The sequence below is a fragment of the Capricornis sumatraensis genome, chromosome 15 (assembly GCF_032405125.1).
Source record: "Capricornis sumatraensis isolate serow.1 chromosome 15, serow.2, whole genome shotgun sequence".
Taxonomy (NCBI): Eukaryota; Metazoa; Chordata; class Mammalia; order Artiodactyla; family Bovidae; genus Capricornis; species Capricornis sumatraensis.
In genome coordinates, this window is record NC_091083.1 from 79,085,978 (window position 1) to 79,112,568 (window position 26,591).

At 44.4% G+C, this 26,591-nt stretch overlaps 1 protein-coding gene and 1 pseudogene across 14 annotated transcripts in view; one reads left to right on the forward strand and one right to left on the reverse strand.

The window, feature by feature from the left end:
- ZMYND8 (zinc finger MYND-type containing 8) overlaps nucleotides 1-26,591 on the reverse strand; it is a 122,847-nt gene that overhangs the window by 55,015 nt on the left and 41,241 nt on the right. For 8 of the 14 annotated variants that reach the window (XM_068987024.1, XM_068987022.1, XM_068987025.1 and 5 more), the window contains 8 exons: nucleotides 19,762-19,905; nucleotides 16,957-17,070; nucleotides 14,371-14,463; nucleotides 13,138-13,225; nucleotides 9,737-9,792; nucleotides 8,387-8,464; nucleotides 6,884-6,999; nucleotides 2,478-2,959 (listed from right to left, as the gene is read on the reverse strand). In XM_068987024.1, coding sequence (XP_068843125.1) covers nucleotides 2,478-2,959; nucleotides 6,884-6,999; nucleotides 8,387-8,464; nucleotides 9,737-9,792; nucleotides 13,138-13,225; nucleotides 14,371-14,463; nucleotides 16,957-17,070; nucleotides 19,762-19,905 — 1,171 coding nt within the window. Of the gene's footprint in view, nucleotides 1-2,477; nucleotides 2,960-6,883; nucleotides 7,000-8,386; nucleotides 8,465-9,736; nucleotides 9,793-13,137; nucleotides 13,226-14,370; nucleotides 14,464-16,956; nucleotides 17,071-19,761; nucleotides 19,981-26,591 lie in introns of those variants that run through there. The other 6 variants (XM_068987023.1, XM_068987019.1, XM_068987014.1 and 3 more) reach the window with 1 other exon arrangement.
- On the forward strand, nucleotides 8,488-9,267 carry LOC138091601 (ubiquitin-conjugating enzyme E2 variant 1 pseudogene; annotated as a pseudogene).

Below are 26,591 nucleotides of genomic sequence, written 5' to 3' on the forward strand. Positions count from 1 at the left end.
TCAAATAGGAAAAGGAGTACGTCAAGGCTGTATATTGTCACCCTGCTTATTTAACTTATATGCAGAGCACATCATGAGAAACGCTGGACTGGAAGAAACACAAGCTGGAATCAAGACTGCCAGGAGAAATATCAATAACCTCAGATAACCTCAGATATAAAAAGTTCAGGCAACAGTAATTCATGAGATTGCTGCCCATTAAAACACTTTCTCAAGCAGTAGGATTTCAATAGGAACTCAGAGGCTGAGGAGATTGTGTGATTATACACCATATGTTGTTAACTTGGCTTAAATGAAATCATGTCATGGAATAAAAGGAAGCCTTTAAGGACTCTGGTCAGAAACAAGGGGGCAAAGGGCAAGCTTTTCTTCTGAAGCTATGTCAACAGAAATTATGTCATCCCAGAACAAAGCTCCTAAACTCAACCTTGAATCCGTCAACCACGTGACTGGATCAGAACTGAAGCAGAGACTGCAGCCTTCACTCTGAAGAATCAAAAGCTGTTGGTGATTAACTCTGTTCCACCTAGAGCCATTCAGAGAGCAGCTACAAGCAGTACTTGAAAATGAGCAGCCACCCAGAAAGAAGCCACAGCGTGAACCAAAATGAGTGGAAATCTTTTGAATTCACCATTGACTAAGGCTTCATCATTTATCTTCAGGGGATACTGATGTTCTCTTAACTGATGCCTGCTCCTCTTTTTTTTTTTTTGCAGGGGGGAGGGGGGTGCCGTGCAGCTTGTGGAATCTTAGTTCCCCGACAAGGGATCGAACCCAGGCCCCAGCAGTGAGACCTGGCGGTCCTGGACCACCAGGAAATCCCCGATGCCTGCTCCCTAAAGAGTTCTATGTGAAGGAAAGAAGGGAAAGAGAAAAGGAGGGAGGTAGGGAGAGGGGGTAGGGAAAGGCTATCCAAGGGTAATGCTCTGGCCGGAAGTCTAAATACGGGTGGTCCAACCTGTGGATGTGCTATGTTCCTTCTGGCAAATATCTTAAGACAGTTTGAGCTGAACTTTCATTACTGGAGAGTCTACATAAAAAGGCAGATTCCGCATTTCTCTATAAGAATGTTAAAACGTGGAAACCCTAAGTCCACATTTCTGGGCAGCAACCATGGGCTGAAACCCTTGAGAATGGGGCATGTGCCCTGAGGTTCACCGACAGTCTCCTCAGCCCAGAGCCTGCAGGCTGCCTGCATTCATCATCACGTTTATGTAAAGCTTTTTTTTAACCTATGCCTCTCAAAGAACAAAAGCGAGCATACAGTAAAGGCCACGTTTCAAGAAAAATGACAGTAAACCCATTTCCTTGAGGAAACCATAAAGTTCTCACAGGTTTGGGTTTTTTTAAAATATTTATTTATTTAGCTGCACCAGGTCTCAGTTGCGGCATTTGGGATCTAGTTCCCTGACCAGGGATCAAACCTGGGTCCCCTGCATTGGGAGCTCAGAGTCCCAGCCACTGGACCACCTGGGAAGCCCCCTCATAGGTTTTTAACATGCAACTGAATTATGTCTGGATAGAAAAGAATTCAATTTAAGTCATCCTTGCTTTTGTTATACTCAGCCAGCACCCCTCCTTTGCAACACCTCTCCAGATCCGTATCAGCATAGGATGAATGACTATCAGGATAAATAACAGAGCAGCCAACATTTTTGTAGCACTTATTATCCTAGGTACTATCTAAACCCCTTATGTATATCGGTTCATTAATCCTCACAAGAAACACTGAGGCAGGGCCTTATCATTATGCCTGTGTTACAGGAGGGGAAACCAAGGCATGGGAGGGTCAGGCGCCTTGTCTAAAGCCATAGAGCTAGAAAATGACAGAGATGGGACCTGATCTGAGACCAGCACCCTCCCCTTCACCTCTGCTACAGCAGCCAGGCTGCAAGATGCAACGTGACTGGTAGACTGAGCGGGGCGCGGGGAGGAGTGGGCTGGGACCATTCAAGAAGTGGGAGCACTCTGCTCTCTCTGGGGAGAGAAGATTCTTGTTTCCCTTACATGTTTCTCTAATATTTGAGCCTTCAGTAATGTGAGTATCTGGTTTTGATCGAAAAATACTGTTTCCATTCAAAGGAAATTCTTGAGAAAGAAAAAAAACGACTGCAAGTTGTGATTCATCTCCGAGGCATTTGAACCGAACTCTGAAGGATTTCTGGCCACCTCTGCCCACTTCTAGGAATGACCTCCAGCTGGCCTTTGGGGAACGCTTTTCTCATTTGTGAGGCCATGCTGCAGTCCACAGGGTCGCAAAGAGGCAGACACGACGTAGTGACTGAACGACGGCAGCAAGAATCCCAATGGGTTTACGCACTTAAAGTTTAAAATCGGCTCCACTGGATTGAGATCCCCCCACCCAGCTCCCTCTGACTCTGTGATGCTCACCAGGTAGGAAGGGCCAGACAGGTGTCCCCCAGATGAGAACCCCTGTGTCGCAGGGACCCCCTGCACCCTCTCTCCCCGGGGCTGACCTGTGCTCTTGTCCAGGAAGTCCATGGACTCTTCACTGGCACTGAAGTGGCTGGACGTGGCCTTCTTCTCAGCGTCCTGCTCCACGTCGGAGCCCGTGTGCACGGAGGAGTTTGTACTCATGGGGGAGCGAGGCATGTCGGACAAGGAGATCCTGCGGCCTGCGCCCCCACTCAGCATCGGCTTGCTCATCAGGATCTTGGGCGATGCCGTCATGTCAAAGCTGAGCTTGACCTTCTCCTGCTTGTCCATCTTGGCGGCACCAGCACCAGGGTTGGAGGGGTCGAGCAGCATTTGGTACTGGCTGTTGGGCGTGTAGGGTGTCCTGAATGGAGAGTAATTAAAAACTCCGAACTTCCGGCGGATGTTCTCCACGTAAACCTCCATCTCTTGCATTGCACTGTTGAAGATGCTTTTAGTCTTTTTCACAGAAAAAGGAATTTCTTTAGACATGAGGTAGCAATTATTTATTGGAACCCAGGCCCTGGGAGCACAAAAGAGAAAGGGAGTTTAAATCAGCCTTGGTCGTTTCCAAGATTTTTAAGTCTTTTTTTTTTTTTTTTACAAATTTGATTGTGCAAGAACACTTAAGTTGAGATCTGCCCTCTTAACAAATGTACTCTCTTAACAAGTATATCATACATTACTGCTGTGTCAACGGAAAAACAGCACAGCCTCAAAGTTGAGAATTATGTTTTATTTGGCAGACAAAATTGAGGACTTTAGCCCTGGACGCAGCCTCTCAGATCACGCTGAGAGACTGCTCCAAAGAAGCAAGGGAGGAGTCAGGATATATAGGAGTTTTTTTTGCAACAAATACCAGGTAGCCAGAACTTCAAAAGATTCCTATTAAAGAGAAACCAGACAGCTTGTGTTAAGGAATTCAGCATTTTTCTCAGTCTAGGGAGATGCAACAGTCTGGGTTCACTGAAATCTTTCCTCTGACATGCACCTTAGCTATCTGGGGCTTTCTCAGCCTGAGTCCCCTCAGGGTGTACCGCTGCGGGGTGGCTGCAGCAGCTGAGCTCTTGGCAGCTGGGTACCCATTTGTCTCCATCCTAAGCTCCCTCAGGGTTCATCATCTGGGTGTCTGTACTCGCCTGATGGCAGTACCGTCCTTTGTCTACTGATAGAGCAGGCAACATTTTTCAACAGCTAGCTGTAGGTATATGCCAGCTCTCTAAAGCTTATTCAGGTTGTTTAACTGAAACTTTCTATCTGTTAATCAGTAGTCACCCTTTTTCCCCAGTCCCCAGCCGCTGGCAACCACCACTCTACTCGGTGATTTTATGAACCTATCTCAGATACCTCCTACAATTGGAATCATGTGGTATTCGTGGAAAGGGCTTATTCCACTTTGCCCAAAGTCCTTCTGGTACAGCCGCGAGGCTTCATCTTTCTTAAGGCGGAACAGTATCCACTGTGTGCAGAGACCACATTTACTCCATCCATTCATCTCTCGATGGCCACCTAGGTTGTTTCCAGAATGGTGTTTTTTCTTTTTTTCCTTAACGCAAACCGAATTATCCTGGTGGAATTACCAAGATTCTTAAACACATATTCCATTTTTTTAAAATGACTTGGTTTGAATGGTTAATTAACAATCCACTTAACAGGCATGTTCTGTCACAAGGACGGAATGTGAACAAGACACTCAGCTACATTAAAAGGCTCAATAGCTTAGTCAGTTTAATCCATTAAAAAAATAATAAATTCCCTCTGCCTCTGGGTTGGTAGAGAGTAAGAAAACAGTCTGGATCCTAGACCACACCTCCGAGAAGATAATTATTCCCCAAATCTCACTCTCACGCACTCAGACATAAAGAGGTTTCCTCTTTTAAAACTGTGATTCTCCATGGGACTAGAAGGAAAGGTTAGAAAACCACAACCCTAAAAAGGGTTCTGAACGTGAGATAATTCACATGGATAAAAATGGGAAAACAGCCTATTAGCTTTGAGGTATGAGCTCTTCAACTCTTGATTCAGGCTAGTTCTGTCTTCCTACCATCAGCCCTCACATCCTAGTGTGCTCTGCAGAAACCCACTAGAACGTGAGCTGCTTTTCTGGAATCAGCAACCCAAGTGAAGGCAGGCAGGAGATGGAAACAAAATCACCATGCTCTGGGGAAGGCAAGAGTAGATATAAGAGCATTCGGGGTGTGCCTCTGCAATACCTCATGCCCCTAGCCTCAACCCAGCGTGTAGATGGGAATCTGGTAGGAATAAGCGTTTCCAAGGAGACCTCAGGGATTTCACAGACCATAAACTCAAGTCAGGTACAAAGCCATGGGGAGCAACACTTAGTGGGGACAGTGGGTGGGAAACTCACACCCGGTCTAATGCAAGGACCCCCTACTCAGGTGCTATCAGAGTGCCTTGGGAATGTGGACCCAACACCAAGTCTTCCAAAATTTTAAAGTAGAAAATATAAACTTTCTATCTTCTCTTTTACCCAAATGTTAAGAGCATCTCCTTCCTATTTTTTAAGAGGAAACCACCAAAGAGAAACAAAGCCTGGCCATGGGGCAGAGTCCAGGGTACAGGCTGGCTACCCACAGCTCACCGCTCTTGGTGATGCTAGGTCATGATGCATATGAACACGGAACCCCTCAAAATACCCACCCGCACCCTCAGAGTGCTGGAAACTACCCGCTTCTCATCCGCTCCCACTCACTGTTGTCATTCTGCAGAGGACCGAGGAGCCAAAGGTGCAGCCAGGCAGAACGAGGGCTGGGCAGGAGCCAGATGCCCCCAGGACCAGCGTCTGCGGGGCCTCCAGAGCTTTCAGCCGAGTGGGCAGGAGTTGGGACCAAAATGGGGCTCTGAGGAGCAGCGGGGAGCTCCAGGCGGCCCCGACAGCGGACGCCCCTTCACTGGGCCAGCCTCCACTCTGTTGGTGAGGTGGAAGATGAGCCCCTACCTGGAGGGATACTGGGGAGACGCATCTGACCGGTACCCTGCGCCCCCAGAAACTGACCAGCCACAGTCACTGGGGTTGTACCCTCTCCCATTTTTGTCTGGCCTTGGTGCCCTAAGTTCCATGAAGTTATTTTACACGTGATTTCAGAAAAGGGTTTCTTTTTCTTAAAGAAGACCCAGAAAATACTGAAAGGGATATCCTATTTACTTAGTGACAGGAAGCCTCTAGGAGGCTATGTCTTGAGAGGCAACACAGTCACACAGCTGAGCTACTTTCTAGTTCTGGGCCTTGGTTTTCCTATCAAGGAAATGGGGATAAAAGCAGCTTCTATTAAAAAAGGCACTTAAAACAATGTCAGCTGCCACAGTAGCATGCACTCGGCCTGGCACACAGCACACACTGAAAATATGTTTCTTTGAATGAATCAATGAATAAGGGAATTTCAGAAAGTTTCCCAACAAAAAATGGTCAAGATCAAAATATAATACTTGCCATCAATCCCAGAACCATCTCCGCTAATTTCCATCTTGTTTCCTATCAATGCACTGCTTGGATTCCTGGTAAGTGACTTTGCAGATTACTTTGAAATTCGTTTGGTATTTTTTTTCCCCCGAAGATGACAAGCAAAATTTTACAAGGAGCAATTATTTCAGATTCTGCTGTTGTTTCAAATGATAAACTGTATTTTCTGTATGTTCTGTGGGTGGGTATAATTTTCAAAATATGTCTTTTAAATATACACACACACACACACTTTCCAGCCTGCCTGCTAGGGCTCTGGGGGGAGTGGGGGGGGGGGGTTGCCTCATTTAATCACAACATAACTTGCTGAAAGAGAGCCGGAGATATTAACCGCTGCTCATCTCTGTCTACCTGTTGTTCTGAAGCAGGTGGGGGGGCTGCGCTCTGCAGAGAGCCGCTATTAGCTAGAGTAATTCACATCTAGCTAGAATAATTCGATTCGCTAGGAGGGGGAGGGCAGGAAGGCTAGGAGGGAGGGCTCCTACCTGTCAAAACAGCAACCCCTTCTAATTTCCCATTTTAGCTCCACAGAAAAAGGAACAGGAGGGGACTACCCCACACGACGATGGGAGATTCATTTACCAGCAATCTGGGGAAATGTTTCTGATCCCTGAAAGCATTATTTTGAAAAGCAATTTGTGCGGTGATTTAATTTACTGCAGGGGGGGGAAAAAAAACAACAACAAAAGAACAGCAGAGCTTAAAATAGCCATGGAACCTATGCCCATGCTGGCTGCATCCACAAAATCACGAAAGCAAGATCCTTTCCAACCTACCTGAAAAAACAGAAGCCGGTGCACAATCAGGCTTAACACAGCCCAGGCCAGTATTTTTAAACTACAAGATCATCGGTGGGTATCATGACAATCAAATAATAGCCGTGCCCCCCCGCCCCTTCTCGCATTCATTGGCAGGATCAAAGGCTCACTTGGAGCTACGCATTTGAAGCCCGTGTTTAACTCCCACCTGTCGTGTTGTCCAAAGAAACGGGCATCCACCTGCCCATCTTTATCCCTCAGAGCTTTCGCAGGCCAGAATGGAAACCCCTTCAGTTTTGCCCAAACCAAAGGATGTGGATTGCTCTAGGAAGAGAAAAACAAAATCCCGAGTTTGTACGTATTCGAAAGCAAGACCCATATATAAAGCTCGGTAGGTGAGGTTCAGGCAAGGGAGCGGTGAGACAGGCCACAAAGTGAAAGAGGATCGTTTCAAGCAGGGTCTGTCTCCCCAGATGCGTGGCCAGTAAGCCTGGGCAAGGCTGGCAGTTAAATGGGGAAACCGAGAAGGTAAGCGCTGACAAACCCAGGCTTGAATCCTGGCTGTGCCACTACCACCTGGATGGCAGTGAGCAGGGCACTGACCCTTTCTGGGCAACACGGGGACAGTGATACCTACACTCTCCGTTAAGTTGGAGGGTTAAACGCACATGACACCCAGCACAGAATAACAGGCAGCGCTACATATCTTTATTCTTCATCAAGTGCTCCCCAAAGCCTGAACTACTCAGCTATTCATCTCCAAAGGCAGGAAAAGCTATCAGCTATGCTTTGACTCTCAACTCTAATGACAAGTCTTGCCGCCCAATTCCCTCTACCCCCACCTCCATACTCCCAGCCCACCCCAAAACACGCCTCTCTCTGCAAAGCACCAGTCTGGAAAATGCAGATCCCTGGGGGCAATGAGGGTGACTGACCTACCCCCATCCCATCCTCAAGAACCATGGTCTCATATGTAAAATAGACAGCTAGTGGGAAGGTGCCATGTAACACAGGGGAGCTTAACCTGGTGTTCTGTGACAACCTAGAGGGGTGGGATGGGGTGTGAGGTGGGAGGGAGGTTCAAGAGCGAGGAGTCATATGTACGCCTATGACTGACTCATGTTGGTGTATGGTGGAAATCAACACAACAATGTAAAGCAATTATCTTCCGATTAAAAATAGATTTTTTTTTTAAAAAAGGGGAAATCCAGACAACCCTATATTTTCCTGCTCTTTCCTGAGCTCTGACTATGTCCGTGTTGATTAAATCATTGATCAAATCTTAAAGAAAGGAAAAAAAAAAAAAAAAAGAACCATGGTTTGGCGAGATCATGGAGTTAATCCTAGAAGGGATTTCCAAACCTCTTAAAATAGACGCAGGTGACTTGTAAGAAACATACTCATTTTCCACTACTGGTTCACTATCTGCATGACATTGGTGTGTCTTTCCTCTGATGAGTTTTTCTTTTACTCTGCATCCTGCTGTTTTCAAGGACTAACAGACCCCGTCAATGATGATGCTTTGAACTTTTAGCCAAAGAGGTTTATCCCACCTGGATTACTTCCTTTCTGACTATAACTGTATCAGCAAGAAAATTATCTAAAAACATCATCCAAAGTTCCATCCAGTAAGCCACCTGGAGAAAGCTGTCCTGGGTCATCCAAGACAGAGAGTTCAGAAAACAAAGATAGAAAAGGAAACCCAACTTACACAAGGCTCACAAAACCAGTTATCTCGTTTTTGGCAGGCAGCTAGATAACACTCTGGACAAACTTCAATTTCATTCATCTGTAAAGCAAAAAGGTGTTAGAATGTGTCACTCCCAGGGGCCTAATATCTGCAAGTCCTCAAGAAATATATGGCGATACTGGCAGGTAAGGTTAGCTAAACTAAGTGCCACGGTGGGAAACACCCTGAACATTAACTGGACTATTTCTCACCAACCTTGATGCAGTCACCTAGCCCAAGCCATCATCATCTCTTTCTGAACCTCACCTCCCAGCATCCTAACTTGGTCCATTCCCCACACACATGGAACAGCCCAAGCCCAGCCCAGGAGGTTCATTTCATCCACACCATCAAAACTAGGGGGCATTTTTCCTGGACACCTGGGCCATTCTTGGAGAAATTCAGGACATTTCCTGCAAATAACAACAAATGCAAACACCTGCCACAAGAAGACTGAAAGGGAAGACAGGGTCGGCCTCTGAGCAACAGCGACGCAAGATGGCAGCCACCAAAGGCTCAGACAATTTGTGAAAACCGAACATACAGCCTTAAAATAGAATGTGGGCCTAAATACCCAGAAGCGCCCCCCTTTGTAAGATTTGTAACAAAAATTAATATGAATGGAGCTAATAGTTCTAATGGAGCGGTGGACCCAAGAACCGTTATCAGTGCTAGCAAAACGGCAGAATTCTTATAGTATCAAAGTTGTCCTGCAAGAGCTTCAGCGCCTAACGATGTCTAGAGAAAATATGAAACTCCCTCAGCCGCCTGAAGGACAGCGTTACATCAACCAGTCAAAAAGAAAACCACAGGCCTTCCCCTGTCCCCCATTCGATTTAAGCAGTCTTCATTTTCCACAGTAATAAATTTTCTAGATACGTCTTGTAGACCTCAAAGTACTGGAAAGAAAGCTCCCATTCAAAGGCAGTTTATCTTCAGATACTGTAAATGATACTAATTTTTTAGTCCATTTGAAATATATAAATTGTGCTATAACAGAAAAAAAAAAGAAGAAGACTAAAAAGGACCCAGGGAAATGCCACAGACTGTGGGGCAAAGAAATTATAAACTCCAAGCTACATGGCAGGGCTTGACCACCAGTCAAGGCTGAAAAAATCCCCTTGATCACAGATAAGGTAAGGGTGTTATTTCATCACATACTAGGGTCCCCTCTGTTGCTTTTACTTTCCTTGAAGACAAAAGATGCTGTCTGTGCATCAACAAATTCTCCAATCTCCACAACTACCCTTGGACAATTCCACCAATGGGAACATCAAGCACCCAACCCACCATTCCAGGTACACTTAAAAGGGGACAGTGGGAAACACATACCTCATGCTCACAGATTTTGATGACTACTTTTGCAATTTGTGTCAATTTGTGATTTCCTAAGGGAATAAGACAATAGGATTAATTCAAATGGAAACACAGAAACACCTTAGGATTTATACCTCTATTAGCAACCTTTTCACTTGCTTTCCCTTGGGAGTAACTCTTTAAAGGTTAAAAACAAGATATGTCTGGCTTCTAACATCAGTGTAGTTGACTTTTCCCAGAAGCCAACCTTTGGTGCTGAGATACTCCCTGAAAGATGACAATTTCTGGTGGTTTCCCAACAGTTCACAAGTTAATATTTGAAAGATGCTTTTATAGTTTCAAGGCCCAAATTAGTGGAAAAGAGCCTTCTGGACTTCCCCAGTAGTCCAGTGATAAAGAGTCCGCATGACAATGCAGGGGACGCAGGTTTGATCCCTTTTCCAGAAAAATTACACGAGTAACTGAGCCCAAGCACCTTGGAGCCCATGCTCTGCAACAAGAGAAGTCGCCACGAGAAGCCCACGCGTCTCAACTAGAGAGCAGCCCCTGCTCTCTGCAAGCAGAGAAAAGCCCGCAGCAACAAGGACCCAGCACAGCTGTAAATAAATAAATATATAAATAAAGGAGCCTTCTTCTGCCCCTTGTCCCAGACCCTAACCCAAGAAGTGGAAGTGAAAGTGAAGTCGCTCATTCATGTCCAACTCTTTGCGATCCCATGGACTGTAGTCTACCAGGCTTCTCTGTCCATGGGATTTTCCAGGCAAGAGTACTGGAGTGGGTTGCCATTTCTTTCTCCAGGGGATCTTCCTGACCCAGGGATCGAACCCAGGTCTCCTGCATTGCAGGCAGATGCTTTACCCTCTGAGCCACCAGGGAATACTAAGAAGAGTCCAGGGAAAAGAAAACATTTAATTGACTAACTCCAGTGTGCCTGGTGCAATGAACTTAACTCCTTAAAAAAGCTTTATTAGGAAGCAAGCATGAATGGTCTCATTTCACCTGAGTAAACCGAGGTTCAGCAGTCATCACATATATGAGATCACTGTGCTAATGAATTGAGGTTATGGCTCCAGGTCTAACTCTTAATCCCTCACCTTTGCACTAAACCAGAGAACAAGAAGGTCAAAAAGCCATGTTGTATTGAACAGTATGTTTTCAGAAATTGTAGATTTGGTGGCAAAAGATTTCATACACACAAATACCTAGATTTCTGACATGTTTGAAAACTCAGATCAGAAAACTCTGTACCCAATAAACCACTGGAGTCTCCAATGGCGACCTCTCCAGAGTGGGTAGGAGTTTCCTGCTGTCTGCAGTCTCCAGCTTCCCGCATTGGTCATCCTGGCTTATTCTACTGTTTTTCTGCTACCTGACTTCATTCACTTGTTTATATGATCGTACTGGCCTTTCTCTGTATTCGAGTTTATAACCTTTACACAAATTCCCAATGCCTAGATGCATATCTTTCTCTCATCCCTGAATCCCCAGCCCTGCAAACACGTTAGCAATGCAAAATATGTACTTTAAGCAGATAGCCATCCACTCGTATTTCCTTCTTCAAACATCAGCTAACAACAGTCTATGCTAGGCCCAAGTGTGCACAGGAAACAAGATAGGCCCTTAAAGACCTTACACCCTGGTGAGCAACTCAAAATTTAAAAAGCACCATCAAGAAAGTGTGATAAATACTGTCATGCAGAAGGACAGGTACTGAGAGCCCTTAACAAAAGTATGTAATATGGTTTGGGTCACAAAGGAAAACTACTCAGGACTGAAAGGCTGAGACTAAAGGACAAGGAAAAATCATCAAGGCAAAGAGAGAGGAGGGTTTCAGCAGGGGACTAGAGGAGCAGGATGGGGCAGGACGCGCTTAAAGATCTCCCTGGCAAGAAGGCAGACAGAGAGGATTATGGCAGAAGACAGGGCAATGGGAAAGGTGCCATGGAAGAGATTTTAATGGGAAGTCTCCTCTAATCTGTCCAGAAAGCTTAATCCACAAAAACGTAACAAAACTTTACACAGAATCAAAGAAAAGTCCTAGAACTCAATAATAAAAAAAAAAAAATTCAATTTTTGAAATGAACAAAAGATCTGAATAGACGTTTTACCAACAAAAGATGCATAAATGACTATTGAACACAGAAGGTACTCAATACCAAGTCATTAGAGACAAATAAAAAGCCCATTGCATAACACTGCATGCCTTCAAGGACGGCTACACAGCATCAAATGTTGGCAATGATATGGCGCAACAAAAACTCTCACATACACTGCTAGAAGAAGTGTATTTTACAACTACCTGACGAAATAGTTTGGTAAAATTTCTTACAATTTAAATACAGACCTACTCAGTGATCTAGCAATACCACTCTTGGGTATTTATCCAAGAGAAATGAGAGTGTCCACACAAAGACTTCTGTAACAATGTTCACGGGGCAGGGCGGGGAGGCGGGGGGCGGGGGGCTTTATTCATAATAGCCGAAAACTGAAAACAATACAAATATCCATCAACATCAACAAAGGGAATGGATAAATTGTATATTGACACAATGCTGATACCACCCCTCAGTAAGAAGGAACAAAGCAATAATACATATACAACAGAAGTGAATCCCCAAATATTACACTCTGTCAACACAGTCAAGACTCCGCTGATATGAAATTCTAGAATATGGAGAATTAATTCTCAGTTATAGAAAACAGAACAGTAATTCCTTTTGAGGAGTGTGGATTTAGGGGAGAGAGGCAACTGGGATACAACAGGGTGATAGAAATGTTTCAGGGTCGTCTTTGCGGTTGGAGTTACAGAGGTGGAACACATTTGTCAGATTCATGGAATGTACCTGTGAAACCTGTGCTTTCTATTTTATATAATTATTCCTCCATTAAGAAGGGCAGGGAGGCCTTCCCTGATGATATAATGGTTAAGAATCTGCGTGCCCCTGCAGGGCACACGGGTTCAATCCCAGACTCCACATGCCGTGGGCCACCTAAGCCCATGCCCCATGACTGAAGCCTGAGCACTTAGAGCCTGTTCTCTGCAACAAGAGAAGCCACCGAGATGGGAACCCCATGCACGGCAACGAAGAGCAGCCCCCACTCGCCGCAACTAGAGAAAGCCCACACGCAGCAGCAAAGACCCAGTGCCACCAAAGACAAATAAATATGTTTTAAAAATTAAGAGGACAGGTAAAAGTATCACATAGTCACAAGCAACAGTGGACATCAGCTCATACCCTAAAGTGCATGTAGTCACCGCCCCCTATTCACACATATGAACAATCTACACGTAAGTTTTTTCAGCTCTGGGTTCTGACACATGAGAAAAGATTCTGATTTTTTTTTTAATGAAAGGCAGGAGAACAGGCAACGCACACAGCGTACCCTCTTTTCTAAGAGTCATCTAAGCCACTCACCCCCATTGTAAATGATACAGTTGTGCAAAATCCACTTTGCATCAGCCAGGAAGGCTTCTGTGCAGCCATACATTTTCTTTTTAGCATTCTGGGGAGAAAAGCCACAGAAAATAATCACCAGTGAGTCTCTGTAAGCCACAGCCTGTAACACCTGCGTCCCCACATAATTTTCTTAGCAGTCATTTGCCAAATTAATTAATGCTTTTACTCATTTCCCAAGATGCTATTACAGTTGAGATCTATAACTATAAAAATGCATTCACTGAATTCATCACACTAACCTGAATCTTCTCATCTTATAGCACTGTCATTTATCAAGCAGCTTCCTCCAATGAACCAGGGTATTTTATATATTTACACATTTATTATTAATTGTACAGTCTCCCAAAAGCCTCATAATTAAAAACTCAATGAAGCCATTCTTATCCCCATTTTACAGACAGGGAAACTGAGATATAGTAATGTTAAAGAACTAATCCAAAGTTCCAAAGCTATTAATTTGTGAAATTAGGATTCTAACCTCATCTTTTTGGAATGTCTTTTTTTTTTTTTTTTTAACACCATAAGGGTGTGAGCAATTTTCCAAAGCAGGCTGAATTTACTGTTTGGAGGTTGGGGGAGTGGGTCCATCAATACACACAATACAAAATAATATTTTCTCCTCATTCATGTCTTTTTTTAAGAATATTTTGGTGCCAAAAATTTGAAAATCAGCACCAAGATGACAGACACAGTCTAAAATGCTACCAGTGTAATTTTCAGCATGGAATTTCAGTTTGAACCTTTGAAAACCAGGGCTAGGCACTACAGAAATACCCTTCTCCGTGAAATAAGTCAAGATCTAAGAAGCCACATGTTTATTGCTAACATGAAGGTTTCCCAGATACTTGATTTTCTCTGCTTCCTTCCTGCTGCTCTCATTAACACCTCCAAAAGAAAGAGAAGGGTAAACCCCAAATCAATCAAATCACTATTGCTTAGAAGCTGTAACTTTCTCAGATAAAAGGCTAGAATCACCAGCAGAAATACTATTTGGCGCTAAGCAGTGGGTTTCAATGCCCACTGCAATCCTTGGGAGAATTACAAAGAAGTTAGGGGAATGAGCATTCTTCCATCCAAATAGAAGTGGCGCAGGGGAGACATAGAAGAGCCATCTAACTTGAGACAGGGCTGGGAAGTAAGGGCGAATCTTGAGTCATCTCGACAGCTGTGGGCTCTTTGATGGAAGCCCACCTTTTCCAATGTACAAAGGTCCATGGGGTGGAAGATGTATTCTGCATAGTCAGGATGTTGCTCCAACGGGACAGGCTTCTGAAATGCATCTGTCTGTAAAAGAAAGGACGCATACACACAAACACAAACCCGTCACTGCTACGGAAGACCGCAAGCATTAACGCCTACAAAGTACTTCCACAATGGAGACATCTTTCCAGAAAACACAGTTCTAAAACTTTCTACAAAACAGGCCCTTGAAAAGCTCCAAAGTGGTTCACCTTCTAATTCTGCCTGGTTGTCAATAATCATGGCCCAGCTGTGTTCCAGTTTTGTCATCTGCTCTGTTTTCAGTGTATGCTCAAATAACAGGTCCAGGCCTCTTCAGTCAAGATCGACAAGAACAACGGGCCATCAGTTACTTTAGACCTCAACTCTGAAGGAGGCTCATCTGTAGTACACTGCAAATGCCCACAATTAAAACTGACTGGGGGTGAAATTTGGCTACACCTAGGGATGACATTGGAGAAGGCAATGGCACCCCACTCCAGTACTCTTGCCTGGAAAATCCCACGGATGGAGGAGCCTGGAAGGCTGCAGTCCATGGGGTCGCTGAGGGTCGGACACGACTGAGCAACTTCACTTTCACTTTTCACTTTCATGTATTGGAGAAGGAAATGGCAACCCACTCCAGGGTTCTTGCCTGGAGAATCCCAGGGATGGGGGAGCCTGGTGGGCTGCCTTCTATGGAGTCGCACAGAGTCAGACACGACTGAAGTGACTTAGCAGCAGTAGCAGAGATGACATGCCAAAAAGTTCCCTTAATTGCCAACAGGTATTTTACACATGGGTGGAAATCTTGGTGAGATTTTGCTCCTCCTCTTAGGAGCCAAATTACTTTCAACACAGGGACTATGTAAAGCAGTGGTCTCCAACCTTTTAAGCACCAGGGACAGGTTTTGTAGAAGACCATTTCTCCATGGATGGGGGTGAGGTAATGGTTTGGGAATGATTCAAGCATATTACAATTATTGTGCACTTTATTTCCAATCTAATGCCACTGCTGATCTGACAGGCATACCAGTCCGTGGCCTGGAGGCTGGGGCTAGAATAAAGGTTTTGTATCTTAGTCCACTTTTTTAAGCCCTATTTGAATCAGTTCAAAATGTGAGGCCTGGTTTGTCAATGGACACTGTTTATTTATTAATAAAAAAAAAATATAGGGAATTCCCAGTGGTTAAGACTCAGTGCTCTCAACACCAGGAGCCCAGGTTTGATCCCTTGTCAAGGAACTATGACCAGGAACACACATATACAATTCATATAGACACACACACACACTTATAGATAAGATTTAATTAACGACCAAATTGTGCTCAAGCAAGGCATGTGAATGGGTTACCATCTGCAGTTATCCAAGCTCTTTCTCATCCAGAATAAGTTTGGCTTTGTCAGTTTAAAAGATGCTTCCATAAAATCAGCAACTTTCTGCCCTGCTTTTGTAACAAACAATTTAGGCATGAAATTAACACCTTCTTATTCTTTTTGGTTTATAATTCTACAGTGTTGACAAATCTAAATAAATCAATTCTTCTTGTCAAAGTTTGGTGTTTTATTTTTAATGAGGCTATATACTTTTGCTTCCGTTGATGGAGTTTTTGTGAAAGGGGTTCCCAATTTAGCAACACCCAATGGGCATGCTCAGAAGTTTTTCCATCATGGTATCAAATTTCAGAATATAATCTCAAAACTAAAGTTTCTACATTTTTAAAGAAATTAAACCACAATGGCTACTAAAAGCATTCAGATTCTGTATTTCCATATATTCCTTTGACTTAGAAAGCAAAGTCTGAAGAGTTTCATAAAGGGTCACCACTAGCCCATCTGGTGCCTTTGTGTAAATCTACCAAAGAACTCTACAAAAGAACCCAATTTTCTATAGGAAAAATGTCCTAACATTGATAATCTTGTCATAAAGTATTATTTTTAAAAACAAGGTATGTTATTGCCATCTTTCTGACAACTGTTGCAAAAAAACTACAAAATGACAGCTATGGTAACTGGGACTGTTTGAGAAAAACCACTTTAAAGTACACAGCTTGCCAGCTGAACATGGCAGGCCTGCTCTCACATCGATTTTCCTAAAGGCAAAGGCTGCACATCAAATCCCAATTCAAACTTAGAGAAACCAAGCGAATCCTCACCCTTTACAGGAATCTCGAAGGCTCCCTCATTAGACCCTGATTACAAATACCCTGGGCTGCACTCGGCTCTCTCACTGAAATGGAATTTTTACAACTCGCCCTTATCTAGCGTGGTCTGAGGTTTCACTTTGCAACCACTAAGAATTTTACATCCCCACCAGCTTCCTAATATATATCATTTCCCGACTAAACTCCTAGGGGACATGAAGTATTCACTTTTGAGAATTCACTCAATGCCTCTATCCCATTAAATTTACAGGGATTTGCATCTGGGCACACAAGACCCAAAGAGTAAGAAGCACACGTGTCTGAAAAGCCGAGGTAACTACAAGGAACAAAACTGTTAACAGAACAAAAATCACCATCTCATTAACACGTGTAACAAGGGGAAGTGTCTTCTTACCCCTGGCTGTTTCATTTTCTGAATGGCGAACTTGAGCAGGTATGATAACTGTTCGATGGTGAGCATCGTCATGGCTTTACTCTGAGTCTCGATGCATTCTGCTACTGTGATCTTCTGCAAGTCAAAATCACACAAATACCCGGTTAGGAAAGAATATTAGGATGCCATGTATTCATTTCCCTTTCCTAATTTTCCAGTAACTTCAAACACAAAAAATGACCCCCATCTAAATGAGACCAGTTGTTTCTCTTGGCAAGGACTCAAGTCTACTTGACCTGGGGGCTGATCTGTGGATAAAAATGAAGCAGCCTACCAATCCACTGATGACCTGATTAAGAAGTGTTGTTAGCTCATGGAGGCAATATAATCTGAAAAGAGGGGAGGGTGGGCAAGGACCCGAAAAATCGTCATTCTTATAACCTTGGGTTTCAAAAATAGGACACGAAAGGCCACTGGTGGTTTCAGAGCACTCTCCTCACACAATGAATGAACCACTTTCCTTGAGCCTCTAAAGGTTCTGGGCTATCTTTCAGGAAACTGACAAGGCATTAATGCAATGACATCATGGATGGGGCAGGACAGTCTTCCCTATAGAAAAAGTCTACTGCATGGAAGTGAACTAATAAGTATGATTTCATTCTCCATCACCACTGACGTGAACCCACTCAGGACACTCCAGCAAACTATCCAAGGAGCAATCTTACACATCTACCTCCATGGGTGAGAAAAGAGAAAATCCTATCAAAGACATGTCTGAAACCAGATTCTGCTATATAAACTGGTACCAGATCTCAGAGCTGTGGAATCCTTAGGTAGCAGCAAGAACAAAAATAGCCAACTCGGGTGATGTCACTCTTGATTCATCTGTGTAGGGAGAGCAAAGCAAGGTTTCTCCAACTAATCTGGATTTTTGTTTCCATTCTTCAGATCTCCGGATCCTCCAAAAGGAACTTTCATGGCTGGTTGTTGAGAAAAAAGGGCAACACAAGAGGTGCTCGGAAGAGGAAATGATGCATGGATCTAACTGTTCAGCTACCAGAACCAGAACCAGCTAGTCTTCCCAGTTGACCGCCTCGCCCATTCACTCCTGGAAGAAATCCAGGACTCAAAGTCTTAGACACAGATCACACATCTGTTTGAATTCCAGTTCGTCTCCAGGTAACTCTCCATGGTGAACACCTGAGTTGCTCACTCAACTGTGGACCTCTTCTCTCCCAGCCCAGCCCAGTCCTCCTGGCTGGCAACGCCCAGGTCCTACAATGCAGAATGAAAAGGGGCCAGAGTTTGCAAGCCTTTCCTGCCTGGGGACTGGTGAGCCAATCCTGACCAAGGACCCCAAGGGCGTGTCTTTTGCTTGATAAAAAGGGATGTGAGGAGACACACTTCTCCCAGGAGGACTACTGTCTAGCCACACGTGATAAAACCTCCAGCCACCATCTTGCGGCCAGGGACACGTCACCTCAACAACAAAATGTGAAGATTCTGGCTCTGAACAAACTCTGTCCTGGTCCTGCCTCTGGCTTCTTTCTACACATGATAATAAATCCCTATGGTTTCAGCTGCCTTTCATCAAGCTCTATTCTCTACAGCAAAAGTATCCTGTCTGAACCACTATCTTCACTGAGAAATTATTAAACAATTGGGAAGGAATGGTCAAGACAAAGGAAACAGACGAAGGCTCCAGTTTCCACAATTAAACGCAGAGAATGAGATTGGACTCTGAACAGGAGGCCACTGCTGAACAATGTCTCTGTCTAAAGTAACCCAGACAGAATCAGGGATCATCTTTTGCAACTCTAGAGGCATAACACCATTAAAATGTCATCATCATATTAATCTGACACCTAATTTCTTCCCATAGATTTTCCCTTTACTGTACACAAAAGCGGTATGACAGACACCATCCTAAAGCTTGCCTTTCTTCCCCCATGATCAACATCTGAGAACTTTCCATTTCCTGCATAGAAAGCATCCTCATCTGAGATCTAATACCAATATACCTTTGAATTCAGGTGACATTCCATATTAAATAACTTTGTAGATGACATTCTTTTTGCTTGCTGCTGCTGTTGTTTCACTTCATTTTTGTTTTCTAGATAAAATTCTTATTTTCAGCATTTGGAAAAAGCATCTTAGATGGATGTTCCCAAGACTAGAAGACACTTCAGAAGACTGGAAATCTTAATTGTTTTCATGAAGAGTGTTCAGGCTTTGCTACAAATGAAATATACACGTTCCCTTCACTGTGCCAGCGTGCTTCAGACTCGGTTCCGTCCCCACTGCCTTTTCCCATGGCTCCATGGCTCCTTCCCTTCTTTAAGTCTTTCTCAAATCATAAGAGGACTTCCTGGACCTCTTCATTTAAGAGGTATGAAAAAGAGCATCAGACGGCCACCATGTGGAACATACAAACAACACTGGTCTTCCAGCTTGGCTACTGCCGAGGATTCAGTGACGCAGCAGGAAACAACATCCAAGAAGGAAGAAAAGAGCTTGGTAGAAGTTTGTAACTTCCGGAATGCTCATTCCAGAAGAATCAAAGAAGGCTGAAGATCTCAGAGCGATCCAGAAACCCACGAAGACTCAAAATCAATATTCAGTGTGATTGTCTTTCCAAGAGCTGGAGTGCTAAGACCACTGCCAGTGTCGGTCCCCAAAAAGGGGGATGATCAGGACCGAGCAGAGGGAAGACAAAAAACTTCTCTTCTCCTCGTGTTTGGATTATTTGAAAAATTCGATATCAAAGGAAGAAACAGAAAGGAGAGTAAACGAGGCAGACAATGCATTCATTCATCAGGAACTAACCTCACATTCAGGACAAAACCAGTCCCCCTCTGGTTCCGATGTCAGTCTCAGACACTTAGCGTGATAAACCCGGGGACAGAGCTCACAGCAAAGGACTTGGCCTTCCCGGTGACAAACCCAGCAGTAGAAATCATTTCGTCCGTCCTGCGGTACAACATCAACAGGGTCTGTGGTGAGTGGCTGCTTCATATAGTAAAACGGACCATGTCTTAGTTCTGACTGAAATGTAGGCAAGAAAGACAGGTTTGGTTTCAAAACAAATGTGCATTCTCAAAAGGAATTTGAACAAACACAACAATAACAACAAAAGAAAATCAGAGCATTACACACATTCATTAAAAAGCTATCTGGGGTTACTCTATTTTATATTAATATAAAATTTGCAAGTCATTAGGTATTAAGATTTACTTTTTCAATCATGTATTTGAAGAGGCCATGATTTGAAAAGCTGGTGTCTGAGAGTTAACAGGCAGCCTAGCAGGAGAGCACAACGGTTAAAACCAAGGCATGCCTGGGTTCAAATTTAGCTCAACCAGCTGCAGGACCAGGGCAAGTCTCTTAACCACCCCCAGCTTCAATTTTCTCATCTGTAAAATGGGGTTGATAACATCTAATTCCATGGGATTGTGGTTGGAATTAAAAGGAATCGTACAACGTATGCAATTAACACAGCACCACCATGACAAATACTGCTAGTACACTCAGAAGTCCAACATATGGAAGTCTAAATGTAAGAAGCGAAGCAAGTATGGCAATTTGCCCTGGGAGTCTTTCAACAATGGGCCAGAGGAGAATGGATCCGTTTGGAAATGAGTCACCAAAAATGACAATTCATTTTTTTGAAGGCTACCCCCAATGCACAAAGAATTATAGCCAACAAGAGGCTTTTGTAATTCCATGCTTCTCAAACACAGGAGGCCTTGGTATTTGCAGAGAAGCCACATTTCTTACTGAAGACAAACAAGGGCAGAAAGATAAGAGTAGGAAGTGCCAATTCATGAGAGCTAGACCCCTCCCTACCCCAAAATAGCAAGAGAAAGGCTTCCCTAACGATGCATTGGAAAAGACCCTGATGCTGGGAGAGATCGAAGGCAGGAGGAGAAGGGGATGACAGAAGACGAGACGGTTGGATGGCATCACCAACTCGATGGACATGAGTCTGAGCAAGCTCTGGGAGTTGGTGATGGACAGGGTAGCTTAGCATGCTGCAGTCCATGGGGTCAAAAAGAGTCAGTCACAACTGAGCGACTGAACTAAATGATACATTACAAAATCCAGTGAAGCTACTCTCTGAAAACAATCCCTCAGAGAAACTCATTCAGAAAATGCATATTTGAGACCAGTAAGAAATCTTGTTTAGGAAGTATGGGAAAGTCTAGGGGTTAAGTGTTCAAAAAGACCTGGTAACTTCCCATGTGACCTTGGGAAAGCTACTCAACCCACTTTAGCCTTGATTCCGTGGACAAGAGGGCAGCCACAACCACAGTGCCTACCTCTAAAAAAACTTCCTTTCCCTGTCCTTCAGTAAAACTTTACAGTTTTTTCCATGAAGATCTCATATATTGGTTAGGGACTGCATAATTTCTGTTGCTGCTGTGAATGGGTCATTTTCCCATTACAGTTTCTAAATAGTTATTGTTGGTACATGGAAGCGCTATTAGATTTTTAATACTACTTATATATATACACAGTTCTAATAGTTTACTGGTTAAAAACTTTTATCATCTCTAAGTAACATTAGTTTTGTCTGACCATGTCTAATATTCGTGTATCATTTTAGTTTTCTCCTTATTTTACCAGCTAGGACCCCCAGGATAATGGGAGCGAGTGACCACAATTGCAGGCATCCATCTTGCTCCTGGTTTTTACTATGAGGTTTTAATGTCTCCCAAATGCCTGGTACTTCCACCTTCCTTGATGAAGAGTTCCAGAGATGTTTGCTTAGCAGATCTTCATGAATCAATCCTTCTAAGCCTCCCAACTCATTTCTACTAAGAAAAGAGCGAAGACTAATAAGGGCAGTTGTGTAATTTTTGAGTCCCATTTCAGTTCGTTTAAAGAGCGCGCTCTACTTGGTTTCCAGCAGATAACAGCATCATTATGCTATTCTCTCTACGTTACGCTTTCAGTGCACTGTCACACACACCATCTCCATTCTGTCCTCACCATCCCCCAGAGAGGCACGCAGGGCAGACATCACTAGTCCTAGTGGACAGATGAGAAAACGAAGCTTAAAAGACTCATCTGACCCCACAAGTCCAGAAGCAAAGACTCCCACCCGGGTGTCCTAGCACTTTCATCCCTATGCCCCACAGAAGATGAAGCTGAATGAAAAAGAGATTCTGATGATTCAGTGACCCCCTCAGAGAACATTCTCTGTAATTCAAAATGCCTTCTGCCAAACAAACTTATGATTATTACCAGGCGGCAAAGGGAGCAGGGGATGAACTGGAAGATTCTGATTGACATTTACACATGACTATATATAAAATAGATGGACTTCCCCAGCGGCTCAGTGAGAAAGAATCCACCTTCAATGCAGGAGACTCAGGTTTGGATCTTCCTGGTTCAGGAAGATCCCCTGGAGGAGGAAATGGCAACCCACTCCAATATTCTTGCCTGGGAAACTCCATGGACAGAGGAGCCTGGTGGGCCACAGTAAACGGGGTCACAAAAGGGTTGGACGTGACTGAGTGACTAAACGACAACACACAGAATACTAACAAGGACCGGCTGCACAGTGCATGATCTCTCCTCCATACTCTGTAATGAACTATACGGGAAAAGAATCGAAAACAGACTGCATACACGTTATGTGCCTGTTTCTCCTTGCTGTAGGCCTGAAACTAACACATTATAAATCAACGATACACCAGTAAACACTTAAAAAAATAACTTCTGCTAATGCAAAAAAAAAGTAGAAGGGAAAAAAGTCTGAAATTTAGGAAGACAACTAGAAACGTAATAGAGAGGGGGCAGGAAAAGATAACAGCACCTAGAGTAAGAGGTTCTCAACTCAGGTGACATCTTGGGCTAGACAATCTTGGTTGTGGGGACCTGCTCCTGTGCACTGGAGGATGTGTGGCATCATTCGGGGGTACCCCCACCCACCACGCACCGAACTGGGACATCCAAAAATGTCTGCAAGCACTGCCCAAGGTCCCCGGGTGGGGCGCAAAACTGCCCTCAGCTCAGAGTCACCCAGGCAGCAGCCTGCTCTCTGCCTAGGAAAATGGTTGCTTGAATTTCGACAGGGGAGGGTATGAAAGTGGAGGGGCTGGGGGAGGGGAAGACGGAGGAACCCCCCCCCAGAGAGATAAACTGGACCTATCAAGCAAGCAGAACTATTTCTAACCTGAGTGGGGTCCTCCAGGATGCACTGCGGCTTTCTGCAAGATAGCAGGAAGGCGTATTTAAGGGCCCAGCTTCCTTTCAGTAAGTTAATAATAGAACAGGAAGACGCATGAAAACCTCAATGAAACTAGAAGAATCAGAATGTGACAGCTCATCATCTCTTGAGCAGGCAACCCAAGCCCTTTGCATCTACTAGAAGCCAGGATATTGCCCCTTGAGAAGTTAAGTTCCCCTCCTCCATGTCCCTGCCCCCAACCCCCACCTGGCCAGGGGCAGGCATTCCCGGGAGGACCAAGAAGTGGGCGGACCAGGCTGCCCTTTTTTTAGGAGGGTTCATCCTTGATGAGAACTAGCTGGCTGGGAATCACCTTGCCAATCAGATACCGGGCTTATCTGCTGCTTGTAAGTGTTTTCTGCACCATAAAAATAATCTGATAAATATGCAACATTTTAAAAAAGGAAAGGTAAATCATTTCAGGTAGAATATGCAACATTTTAAAAAAGGAAAGGTAAATCATTTCAGTTACGATTTTTTTCTCCCCCATGTGCCCAAGGTGTGTTCTCAGAGTCAGGCAAGCAGGTTGCTATGGGACTAACTGCAGGCTCCGAGTGCACACGTTCTTACGTCCCTGTTCCTTCCACAGGTCAGCTTAATGAGAAATAGACAGGCTTGTTCATTGGCTTCTGGAACACTCCATGGAACACCCCAGCCTATACCAGGAGCCAGCAAACCTTCTCTACAAAAGGGTTCTATAAAGATAGGAGGTGAACAGCTGAGGCTTTGCAGGTCATATGGTCTCTACTGCAACACTCTTGTCACAGGAGAGCAGAAGTGACTACAAACGAGGTGTCGCTAAGTGGACGTGGCTTTGTGCCTGTAAACTTCATTTACAGAAACAGGCGCTGGGCCACACCTGGTCTGTGAAAACCAGAGAACATGTCTGGGGAGCCAGGGGGAGGACCACGGACTCAAACTACTTCTGGGGCCACACAGGAAACACAGAGGAAGGAAAACCGTCCTCATTCCAGCCTGTGTTTTCCTGCATTTGATAAAAATACACAAGGGCTGCAAAATAAAGAAAAACTGCTCGGCCCTGGAGTGTGAGGATGGTGCCGGAGAGAAACACCAGGAGGGTAGAGCATCCTTGAGGCCCTCGGCTCCAGTGATCAGCAATCCTACTGACTGTCCCCTGATCTATCTTGGCTGTTAACACACGGCTCCCACCCAACAAGGAACCTCTGCTTTTAGACAATGCATGTGCTGTGTGCTGGGCGTAGTCGTGTCCCACTCTTCGCGACCCCGTGGACCGCAGGCTCCTCTGTCCATGGGGATTCTCCAGGCAAGAACCCTGAAGTGGGTTGCCATGCCCTCTTCCAGGGCATGTTCCCAACCCAGGGATCGAACCCAGGTCTCCCACACTGCAGGCGAATTCTTTACAGTCTGAGCCATCAGGAAGCCCAAGACAACGCACGAGACCAACAAACTGAGTTCCAGCTCGCCTCCTTATGAACATGGATAGCCCTGAACCCAGAGGACGCAACAGGGCCCTGTCATTTCTCTGTTATATTTGATCAAAGGTACACCTAAGGCCATTATGCACAAATCTGTTAGCAGATTATTGCTCAATACTTGAATAAGAAAGAAAAGAAGTAAAGAAAGGAGGAAGGGAGAAAGACCCTCCCCAAAGGACTCAAACTCAAAAATGTCCTAAGAACTACAGATAGACTGGTATTTCTCAATAAGGGTCCAATGTCACTTGAGAAAAGGTATTTCTCGCCCCATCTACCAGAGGTCATTCAGCAACCTAACCCTCCTCCACACAACACCAGAAGCATCCTTCCAGGCTCTGGGATGTCCCCCACCCCCAGTTCCAAGAAAAAAGCGCCTACATACTTTCTCACTTTTGTTAAGAGGTGAAACAAGATGATGGTGGTCCATTCCAGGTGGTGAAATCCTAGTGGTCCAGTGGTTAAGAATCCCCACCCCTCAATGCAGGGTACACGCATCTGATCCCTCGTCCAGGAAGATCCCACATGCCTCGGAGCAACTAAGCCTGCAGGCTGAAACTACTGAGGCCCTCAAGCCTAGAGCCCGTGCCCGCAACAAGAGAAGCTCTGCAATGAGAAGCGCTCAGACCACAACAAAGAGTAGCCCCTGTTCCCCACAACTAGGGCAGGCCCGCGTGCAGGAATGAAGACTCACCACCGCCAAAAAATAAAATCATTAAGTCTTCTTTTAGAAAAGGTATTTTTAAAAAAAGAAGTAAAATCAGTGGACAAAAAGGTTGAAAAAAATTAAATACAAACCTTAGAACACTTTCCCTAAAAGTGTGTTCTAAAGTTCTTCTTGGACTTCCCTGGTGGCTCAGACAGTAAAGCGTCTGTCTACAAAGCGGGATACCCGGGTTCAATCCCTGGGTCGGGAAGATCTCCTGGAGAAGGAAATGGCAATCCACTCCAGTACTATTGCCTGGAAAATCCCATGGACAGAGAAGCCTGGTAGGCTACAGTCCATGGGGTTGCAAAGAGTCGGACACGACTGAGCGACTTCACTCACTCACTCACTCATTCGAAGTTCTTCTTAAAACTCTTAGAACTCCCCTAAAAGTAAAGTGAAAGAAAAGGGAAGTCGTTCAGTCATGTCCAACTCTTTGCGACCCCATGGACTGTAGCCTACCAAGCTCCTCCCTCCATGGGATTGTCCAGGCAAGAGTATTGGAGTGGATTGCCATTTCCTTCTCCAGGGGATCCTCCCAACCCAGGGATAGAACCCGGGTCTCCCGCATTCCAGGCAGAGGCTTTAACCTAAAGTAATGCGTCCCCAATACACGAAAAATGGGTGGAAACTTAAAACCCGTAACTCTACTTCATAATAACCCATCTCTACCAAAAACGGGAAAATATGAGCGCGGGGGGCGGGGGGGGCGGTTATTATGCTAGAATGGTTTTCTTTTTAGAACACTGGAACACAGAGAAATTTCAGCGTGAAGAAAAACAAGAAAGGGGTGAAGAATTTTGATACATACCAAAAATCAAGAGTGTGAACGCCTAGAAAGAGCTAAAGGCAGAAGGAATGAGCAAACTGGCAGGAGACACCACTATAGGATGGGGAGTGCAGAACGCAGATCCAACGTCCAGCTATTGTTGGATTTTTCTGAGTTTTTGTAGGAACTCTAAAATGTGAGTTGATATTTGACATCTCATGATCCTCAAATGTTGATGACTAACAGAAATTACATTGGTAAAACCTAACATATGGAGACATACATTTTGCATTTAATTCCATAACTTTTTTTTTTCAATTCTGTAATCTACAAGAAGAAAGAAAAGGGAAAGAGAAGATTTTTTTAAAAAAGAGTCCAGAAGAATTTTTTTTTTTAAGGATTTAAGTTACCCTTAGGAAAACAGACTGTGCTCAAGGGAAGCTGCCTCGAGGGAGGGTTTGCATAGTTTATGCAAACACTATAAACTAGAGT